This window comes from Centruroides sculpturatus, unplaced genomic scaffold, assembly GCF_000671375.1.
Source record: "Centruroides sculpturatus isolate CEXI.00-Female unplaced genomic scaffold, Cexi_2.0 scaffold1185, whole genome shotgun sequence".
Classification (NCBI taxonomy): Eukaryota; Metazoa; Arthropoda; class Arachnida; order Scorpiones; family Buthidae; genus Centruroides; species Centruroides sculpturatus.
Window position 1 is genome coordinate 63,387 of NW_019385931.1, and position 10,963 is coordinate 74,349.

The window sequence follows — 10,963 nt, forward strand, 5'->3', positions numbered from 1 at the left end:
GTATTTCTTTGTTGGCTCTAAGCAATGATTTATTACTTATTAATTAGGTATATAATTATAGTAATGTAAGTTCAACCATGTATAATATATTTACGATTTCAGATTTCTTCAATATACTACAGTATAATAATTCGAAATCGAATTACATAAAGTAGAAATTTAAATATTTATTTCTATTGTTTATTATTATCGAGAGTAGATAGGTAATTGTTGTAATTAGAAAGTACAGGTAACCCCCGTATAACACGGTAGTTACGTTCCAAAAAATTGCCGTGTTATGCGAATCCGTGTTATACGAAACAAAGAACTAATACGAAAAGGAGGGTTAGGTTCCAAAAATTAAAAAACATGCTAGTATATTTTCATAATTAAGATAAATATCTTTATTAAAATTTTTTAAGTGATAAATATTAATATAAATTAAACAATGTTTTCTTCATCATCACTAAAAGCACTATTAACTGAGAGCATTTTCTTTTTGGCAAGTTATCCTTATACTCTGAACATTTTTCTGCATTATCTTCAAATCCATGCTCTACCTTTTGCAAAAAATATGCTATTTTAGATTTCTTGCTTTTAGTTAAAAGGTCTTTATAAATTTCCTTATATGGTGCTAAGCACTTATAAAGAATAAAGCAAGTATGGAACAAGGGGAAACATCTGGCAACACCAAAATCAGAAGCGTCAAGATCTGGCAACACAAACAAGTTTTGAGAAGGGCCACATGTATCAACAGAAGGCGGGAAAAGAAAATTTACATACTTAAGTACTAATAGTTCACAAAAATAATAATTTTGGTGAACTATTAGTACTTAAGTATGTGAAAATTTATTACATTTGATGTTGTATGAGGGTTTTACCCATTCTCGAACTGTGATAGAGTGAATCCGTGCAATAAAAGCACCGTGTTTAACAGGGGTTACCTGTACTATGTAAATTTTCTACTTGTTACAACATTTGTAAAATATATATTAGTAATTATCAAACATACAAAGATTGTGTGTTCTTGAAAAAAAGATCTATACATAGTAAATTGTATAAGATTTGCACAGATGAGTCTGACAAGTTTCAAACACCTAAAAATTTTTAAATAATATTATTTTCATTATAATCAATCATTACAATTAAATTTTAAAAAATACAAGAAGAAAAACCTAATACATATTGAAAAAAATTACCTCTTAATAAGGCTCTATTATCAGATCGAGTTCCACGGCTTATTGCTCTGGGTCTTCCATTTCCACGGCTGTCACTTTGTGGACATTCACGAGCAAAATGTCCAGTTTTGTGACATTTGAAGCATTCATTTGAACTCATAATTTCTACAAGAAATAAAAAAAATATAAATTTTATATTGAAATATCTGTTACCAAACTAAAACTTATATTACAAAGTATTAAAAACAAACATGCTAAACTTTAAAATAATGATATTGTAAATACATATAATTTAAGGAAACAAATTCATTATTTCTGCAATTAGAATAAATGTGAATTTGTTTCTTTCCTTAAGTCTACTTTATACATTTCATGTACAAACAATTTTTTGAAAATGCAGGTTTACTTTAAGAAAAACAACAGGTACTTTATGTAACTTAAAACATTTCTAAAAAGCAAAGTAATAGATACCACTCAAAAACCAAACCTCTAATTTAATAAAAAGCAGCTGTTTTTCAAAACTTACAAAAATAATGTAATTACATTCTTGATTATTACCTTTTCAATAATATATTTACCACATTTCCACACAAACAAATCATACTTTTATGTATTTCAGCCTGTTTTGGCTTACAGAACTGCAATGTAAATTTAATGTAAGAGTATTTATTGATAACTTATAATAACTATTCAGTGACATCTCTATGGTAACCATTATTAAAAATAAAAAGCCAAAATTAAAAAAAAAAAAAAAATGCTCCTGAAACTATAAAAGCACTTTTAAAATAGTGTGTGTTTTAAGTAGTTGGTAGAATGTAGTGCCAATATCTCTCTGCAAATATAAGAGCACACTCTTATAGATGGAAATATGTTGCATTATTTTTAATACCAATTTGCACTATTCACAACTTGTATTTGTAATTATATCACACTAGGCCTATTTGCAAACACCAAATGATGACATGTTAAAAGGCTAATTTCTTAATATCTAATTTCCAAAACTAACCTTGTCTCCCTATAAAGTTTCATGAAAAACTAAACTTACTGTATTAAATAACTTGATGTTGATTTTATAAGGACCTATATTTCATCAATAAATGATTACATGTTATTGTAAAAATCAATTTTGCTGATTCTTTATAGATAAATATTAACAAATCTTTTTATAAATCAACAAATTTTTGAAATATTTTTAAAATTCAGTTCACTGACCTAACCTTTTTACTATTATCAAGCAGCAATACATTTAAACAGAGGAAAAGCTGGCTGTCCTCTTTAATAGAATAATGTAGGTGACTAACATCTACTTTAGTAGACATTACAATACATAGTACTTAAAAATCAGAATTCCTAACATCAGTTGTAATGTTAACAGTTCTTATTTTAAACATTCTTCTCTAAAATGTAACTGTAATGTTAAGTTAAACAGTTTTTATTTTGCCATAAAATACTTCTTTTAGTTCTTTTTACTCCTGTATTGTTAACTTTTTGAAAAATATTTTAGAAATTCTCGTAAAATATATGGCCAACAAATATGTTAATCTTTAAATTGGCCTTTTGTTGAAAAAAATAATTAGATTATAAATTGCTTTTTCAGTCTTGGTGTAACAAACTATTTTAATTTAATGATATATTCATGGTTTACCACTTAAAACAAAAATGATTTAATACATATATAATCTCTCAAAACCCAATTTATTAATATAAAGCCACACCAAGTGCCAAATAAGATCAGGATATTTTCCAGTGATTTTAATTAAAATTATAATTGCCAGAAAATAGCCAATCTTATTTGGCAGTTGGTGTGGCTTTATAATGATTTAATAAATATTTGTTTCTAGAAATAAAGTTCTTTATTCAAAAAATTATGAAGTTCTTTGTAAAGATGCTTTCATTTGTTGTAAAAAACAAAATTACTGGTTACTTATCCTTCTTATAATCTCTCAATTGCTATAGAATAGCATCAGAATTTCATCTATTGTTAGGAAGTAAGTAGACCCATGGTAATCCGGTGCCTGTCTAATCCAGCACCCCCTATAATCCGACATGCCTATTTGCAGCTCGGTATGCAATGGACTGAAGAGAATGGTGCATCGTACAACGAACTTTTACTTCTGAGGAGAGTGAGAGACAAGGTCTTACTCTCGTGTTTAGCCAATGTAAACAAAAGAAAATTGATGAATATTTGATGCACCATAAATTTTTGTTTATCCATTTTCAAATTAAGATCATACATAGTATGTATCTTGGAAATACTTACATATGTTGTATGTAATTGATTGACATCAATATGTCAATATGTTTAGTTATTATTTTTTTGCAAGTGATATAGCGTTAATGATGTTAATTTTATAATAAACCCTATGCTATCTATTGTGTTGTTTAATTCACTAAGTCCTATATTGTATATTATGTAGTACATATAGATTTGATCTTACCATTTTTATAAGTATGTAATTTATCAGATTACAAGATACTCCTTTTCAAAAAAGTTCCAGACTACAAGGGGTCAGTGGCAGTACTCTAATAGTCCGACAAATTCGATCATCCGACAAAGCCTTGCAAAACGTTTGTCGGATTACCGCGGGTCAACTGTATTACATTTATTGTTCAAGTGTTCTATTTTTAAAAAGTAACAAACTTGATTGTACTTTGTATGTTTTTTTAATATAAAATTTGGAAGTCTGTTAAGTTAAAAATTCATTTTGTCAAGTTATACATTCAGAAATGTTCTTCCAGTTTTTAGAATGCAAAATATTTAATATAAAAACTGATAAATTAATCAGAATTGTACTTAAAGATCAAGAAATTCACTCTTTCTTCCATCCTTCATTTATACTGTCCCTGACAAATATCTCATAAAATATACATCCAATAAAAAATTAATCAGAATAAGTTCTTTTCAAGGAGCCTTTTCAATTTCATAATAATTAAGCATCTGTAGAATTTCAAATGGACCCCCTAAATTTTTTTCTATTGAATTCACAATTAGAAAATAAAGTTTTGTTTAAAATATTTTGGGGAAATAATGAACTAGTTTGGACTGACAAACTAACAGACTAGTCACATTTGAGTCAAAAATCAAAAGATCACCAGAGGGTACTAACTAGTGATGCCACGAATAGTGATTTTGCCGAATACCGAATACTCGGCTACGCTCTCGACCGAAGCACCGAATATTCGGCGGCCGAATGTTCGGCAAAATATGTTGTTAAGTTCAATTGTAACATGTGTCAGGTGTGTGGATGTTATCAAGTGTTGATGAACAGTCAACAGCTCTGTGACATATGTCAGGTGGGTGATGTAATCGTATCCCTAAGAATGTGGGGTGAGACTGTCCCGCCTAGAGAGAGAGAAATTGTGAGAAAGGGTTTGTTTCATTTGCGAGTAGATCGTGTCACGACACGCATTATTTGCTCATTGTTACATCAAATTGTGTTACTAATAGTTTTTATTTCTAAAAAATATCACTGTTTGTTCGCCAAAAGCTTTACAAAATGGCACCATTTAATAAAAAATCGCCTATTTGGAAATATTATGAGATTATGATATTATGAGATGGTGGATTATGAGATGAGGCTATTTTCAGAAGCAGGTATAGTTTATGAGGAAAAGCGCAATCGTTTGCTATCAACAAATGCTGAAAAAATTGTTTTCATTCATCACAACTTACCACTGATAGATTTTAAGTATTAAATGTAATAATTTGTGATTAAAAAAAATACATTTTTGAGTAATATGTGCGTTTTTTTTCCGTGATTTGGTATTCGGTATTCGGCCGAATAGTATGCAACATTCGGCCGAATACCGAATATTAAAAAAAGTAGCCGAATAGGCCGAATACCGAATAGTAGCTGAATATTCGTGGCATCACTAGTACTAACTGTATTTAGATTTACCAGAAATAAAAATTCTAGTGCAAAAACAAGTAAAATGGCAAAGCCAATCTTGGGACAAGACTATGTCTCTGAGAGCACAAGCAATGCATGTGCAAGTCTTGTACTTGTGCCTGTTTGTAGAAACAGTCTCACCATTTTGTATTATATTTTGACCCAGTTCTCAGTTCCCTGACCACTTACAAGTCTGGTTTTTTTTGTGTGCATGATTTGCACACCAAATACTCTGTGCCAAATTGCAACTCCTGACATGTACTCCTTCCTACCTTTAAGGTGTCCAGCTGTTCACATCAACATGATTTTAGAGATGAGATATAGTCTCATCAAAAAGATAAAAAGAATAAAGTACCAAACACACTGAATCTCAGTGGAAAAAAATGCTTCTAAAGTAGCTAGAAATTCTAGAGAGTATGTTTCATCCTCAAAAATCTAAAAAAGTGATCAAAAACAAGAGAAAAACCTCCCTGCAATAGCTACAATCTCAAATGCAATTTAAGGAATATGACAGAATATTGTCAAAAATTGTTTACAACTATTAGGATGTGATGATTCACAAAGATCTCAATCTAGACAATTCATATAGGTAGTATAAATCAGTGAAGAGCTAGTCATAGCCATATATCTCAATACTGCTATAAACAAAAGAGAGGTCTGGACTCTGGAATTTGGTTCCTAAAGATATTACAACAATTAATCTGGCAGTTGTAGACATTTTGTTTTACAACAATATACATATTTTCACAGTCAACTAACTTATGAATGCTTGTTAATGTGTCTTGTCCGCTTATTCTATTTTACAGCTTATACTTGTCTACTGTGGGTTTCACATAACTTACTCTAATACATAGTTCATCTATTTACTCTGGTCATCTCATCTGGACTGAGGAAGACTATACTACCAAGTCAGTGGAAGTATACAGGAAATTTATTGCAAACATGTATGAAAGATGTGGCTGCAAGAGATGCTTCCACCAACAGATCTAAACATAGGGTCTAAAGCAGAGATGAAAGGTCTCAACTTATCATTAAATGTCTTGGTCAATCTTTAATGATGGGCACTAACTTTGTAAAAAGTAGTTAATTACAAATTGCTTTGGTTTTATAGTAGTAGTTAAAACTGCAAATTAACTACATTTAAATTACTCAGAAATAGAAAAACAAAAACTTAAACAGGATTAAAGCAACAGTTCTGTTTTCATTTCATTGTTATTGTTTAACATTTTTATTTCTTTTTTAGTTGATGTCTAAAGAATTCTTACTTTTTGTCTGACATTCTGCATCATCTAGGTCAGTGATGGCAAATACATGACCCAAACAACAATTTCAAGGTACCCACACTGAATGTTTAGAATGTATTATGTCTTATACTTATGCAAAGTTTTAAAATTTATCAAATACTTTTTTATATGCAGTTTGAAAGCAAAATCCTAAAGCTGTTATGAAAAATCAAAGACTACTAATTATGAATCTTATAGAAAACTAATATCAAATGACCAGCAACAGATTTCCTATTCAATGAAATATTTCATTCTGTTATAATCATAATATTGTTTTCTTTTCACTTATACAGAATTTATTGTTATTTTTCTGATACAAATTAAAAAGTAAAATTTGTAAACATTTTGTCATTTCTTTCAATTACTCAAATTAAATATTTGACACACAATTTGGGAGTTACTAAATTTAAAATTCAATTTGGACTCACCTTAGGAAAAAGGTTCGTCAATCTGGTCTAGGTATTAAACTTTGCCCTGACAAGGAAAACATATTCCACTATAGCACTATTGGTAAATAGAAGTACTGTATTCTAAAAATGCATTCTTTACATCAGGGATGGCAATCCATGGCCTGCTTTAATATATTGTACAGCCCGCATTGCACAAAATATTAATAAATATATCAATTTTCTACCTTAGGAAAGTATGGAGCAAAAATTTGATTGTTATTTTCTACAACTTATGTATATGAACAGTTTTTTCCTGTAACAAATTTAGTAAAAAGTAAAACAAGAAATTGGCTAACACTCACATCAAAACTAATTTAAAACTTAGTATGTTAATTTATAATCATATAGCCTATGAATAAGTAACTGTGATTTACTATCATTTTTGTTGTTTTCTTTTGTTTTTCATTTTTCTTTTATGCATCCCACATCAGTTCAAAAGTTTTAAATGTGGCCCTTACATAGAAAAAGGTTGCCCATCCCTGCTTTACATGCCAATCATTATGTAATACACTCAAACTATCATTATTTTCCAAATTTTCAATTTTACATGAAAATTCCTGCCAACCATTTTAATTTAAGAAGCAGAGTAACAAGTAATAGCTTGGTACAAGTACAAAACAAAAAATTACAAAACAATCTATGTATTTTCTTACATAAGTATGGCAAAGCAGAAAAATTAATTTGTTAAATTTGCTTTATCAACCAGCAATATAAAAATTTCAAATGCTACGATACAATTGACTTTGACAAAAGTTGAATTGATCATCATAAAAATCCAGACATGTTCTCTTTCCTTAAGACAACAAATTACTCCAAGGTAACAACATTATAAGGAATTTAAAGGAAACTAGTTAATGAGTATTATTCATTACATTCATTTTTACATAACAACATTAATTATAAAAAATTATATGTTAGGTCATTTCACTTAAATGTAACTGAATGTTATGAGATTCTGAATATGTTTAATAGTATAATAATTACTGAAGATTAAAAATCAAAATATAAACTGCAGTAGGTTAGAATTATACAAATTCCTGATTAATTAACAAGAAAAATTTATAAGCCAAAATGATTCGATTATAGGACAAAACTAGACTACCCATGACCCATTGGTCACTCACTACTAAAAACTTATGAAGAATATAAGATACCATAATAGGTAGTAGCAGCATTTCATAGATGTGTAATGTCTCCACATATCTCATTTTATAGATTTCCGCTTCGAAATAAACTTTGGTCCTGTGGGACAAGGTGAGAGCTGATGCTATAACCTGTGGTGGGAAGAGCCTTTTTTGAAATACAGTAGACCTCCCTATAAAACAGGTTCATATAATGCGGATTTGTATATAGTGGCAAAAAAATTGCGACCGTATTTGTATAAAGACGCTAAAAGAAACTCGTAAAATACAGTAAAACATCATCGCCGACTTCTGTCGCGACAGGATTGGTCAAATCTAAACCAATAGCAAACATTGCACAAACCATTGAGTTTAAACAAGCAGCGGACCTACTAAAAACCATTTATTATTTAACATCCATAAAAATTATATTTATATTAATGATGTCTCCAAAGTTCAGCGAATTTTTCACAAAAAAATAATTTATCAGGAAGCACGCGAGCGCCATTCGATGACAAGCTCCACGATGAAAACAAGCTTAAGCAATGGCGTCGTCTAACGATGCACACTTGGTAAGTAATCCTACAATTTTTTGTTTATAGCATAGTTTATATGAATTATTCCCAAAAAATTATACATATTTTAGAAATGTTGAGTTGAATTAGTCTAGAATTGATTAATTTTATGGAAGAAACCTTTCAAACAGCCATAATCCGTAAACTGCATACGTGCTGGGCTGTGATTGGCTCATGTATTTAAGGACTCGTAGAACATGAATTTCATAAAACTTCAGGTCTATGAAGATGAATTGAATTAACCTATCCTGGATTCGTCTCGCTGTTTGTTCTTCAACTGCCGGAAGAAGATTACTACTAGCCTACAACCCATCGATTCGTCGTAAGGTGTCTTCTCGACGGACCTGATCAGCATATTGAACTATCTGAACTTTGTTAATTAATGTAATTGATGCACAGAGTTGGTTGCCAATTGTGTGAAAAAACAAACATTCCCACACATGTACAACAATCCCAATTGTTTAAGCAGCTGGAAATTAGTTTGCCTAATGATGCCCATTCAACACAGGCAAAAACATTTATACATATTATAAAAATTGCTGGATTATAGGTTTTTTGAGTTTTTAATTCAAGCATAACCAGTTTTCAGTAGTTGTACCAACAATGTATTACACAGGTCTGCAAGTAAAAAACTGCATAGGATTTTTATACATTTACAGATTTCAACTTGGTAAAAACAAATAAAAATACCAAAAAAATTCCATCTCGTCAATTTTTTTTTGTTACATTCAGGTTTTTCTTTGTATTTAGCGTAAAATTCCTAGTTAACTTAAAATTTAGTATTATTTTTTCATTTAAAAAATGGCCTTAAAACAAAGACTTCTCACATTAATTCTATCAATTACAGCTGGACTTTGTAATAAATAAATAAAAATGTTAATGGTTGAAGAGAGTAGTGGTAGGGGGAGGTGGGTTAAGTAGTTTTAGCATTAGGAGGAAGGTCACATGATCGTATAGAAACAGGTTAAAAGTTGATAGTGAGTAATATTATTGGTGAGGTTGAGCATGTTTTGACATGTTATCTGGGATACTAGAATAAATATAAACAACCTGCTGATGGATTAGATCATGTTTCAACAAACTAAATAAGTTCAGTATCTCGCTGGCCATCTAATGCCACACTCAGTTTATGTCCAGCTACTGTGCTTGTATTTTTGTTTCTGGAATATGGCTCACAGAGGTTGTGTAATTTCTCCCGAAAGCTTCTGTTATGTTTGTGGTGAATACACAGTGAAAAGTCAACAAAGAAACATAAGTGAGTTTGTGAAGAAAGTTTAATTTGTGTATTTCAAATTGAAACTTGGAGATCAAGACAAAGCAGATTTTCGGAAACAATGGGAGAAAAGGAAAAAGAAGCATGGGACTTTTTCAAGAATGTAGTGAGTAAGTTTTTAGGGAATACTAAGGACCCTGACTACAAAACCTTTGTACAATGCATGCTGGCAGCAACGTATGAAGCTCAAGGATGCAAGATGAGCTTAAAAGTTCATTTCTTACACTCCCATATTGATTATTTTCCCAAAAACTTGGGAGCCTACAATGAAGAACAGGGTGAAAGATTTCACCGGGATATCCGTGATGTCGAGAGACGTTACCAAGGAAAATGGGATGTCAATATGTTAGCTGACTACTGTTGGATGTTCAATTGAGAAACCAGAGAAAGAAATCAAAAACAAGTTTGGAGAAGCATCAAAAAGAAGAAGAAAAGGTTTCATAAGAAAAAAGAGTAGACCTAAAATTGTGTATAAATATAAGAAACAATTTGTTGATTATTTTTAAGAAAATATAATATATTTAGTTCATTGTAATAAATAAGAGTTTTTATCAAAAATTTGTTTCTATTTTGCAAAAAATCTTTACATGATGGGATGTAATAAAAGTTATTTTTAGAATCTGCGATCTTTAAAACATATAATTCAGCAAAAATATTCCATGCAGCTGGAAAAAAATTTTTTGTGCAGACCTGTGTTATCAACATTCTGAAAACAAACAATGTATTATCAACTAGCATTTATTTATTACTTTTTCCAACAGATAGCGCTATATATAAAGGATGCAGAATCTAGCAAAGGACATGCAAAAGACCAGAAAACGAGAAACTACAAGTTTCTCATTTTCTGGTCCTTTGCTTGTCCTGGGATTTCAAGAAAGTGATCTGTTTCCCAGAATATTGGGATTTAATTAATTATTTTTAAGATATAAAATAAATCTTGAAATTGAATGTTATAATTATTTTTCATTTTTAAGTAATTTAATACATCCTGCAACCTTCAAAATGAAAATAATAATAATAATAACTCTCCCGTGGTCACCACCTGGTCGTGGTGGGAGAGCCCAGTAGTTTTACAGATCCATAGGGCAATGCAGGCTGGAGCACAAGCTCCTGGTAGGGACACCCATGCCAGTAAGGTCTATGGGGAGAAATGAAGCTAAGAGTGACCACACACCCACATTCTGTGGAGATAATCATTATGGTAGTAACCAGATC

General features: G+C 30.4%; 1 protein-coding gene across 1 annotated transcript in view; it reads right to left on the reverse strand.

Annotated features, from left to right (window-relative positions):
* The window catches only part of LOC111612636 (DNA-binding protein HEXBP-like), a 64,182-nt gene that overhangs the window by 31,182 nt on the left and 22,037 nt on the right, over positions 1-10,963 (reverse strand). Inside the window, exon 2 of the mRNA XM_023353874.1 lies at positions 1,179-1,322. Coding sequence (XP_023209642.1) covers positions 1,179-1,317 — 139 coding nt within the window. The 5' untranslated portion in view covers positions 1,318-1,322. The remainder of the gene's footprint in view (positions 1-1,178; positions 1,323-10,963) is intronic.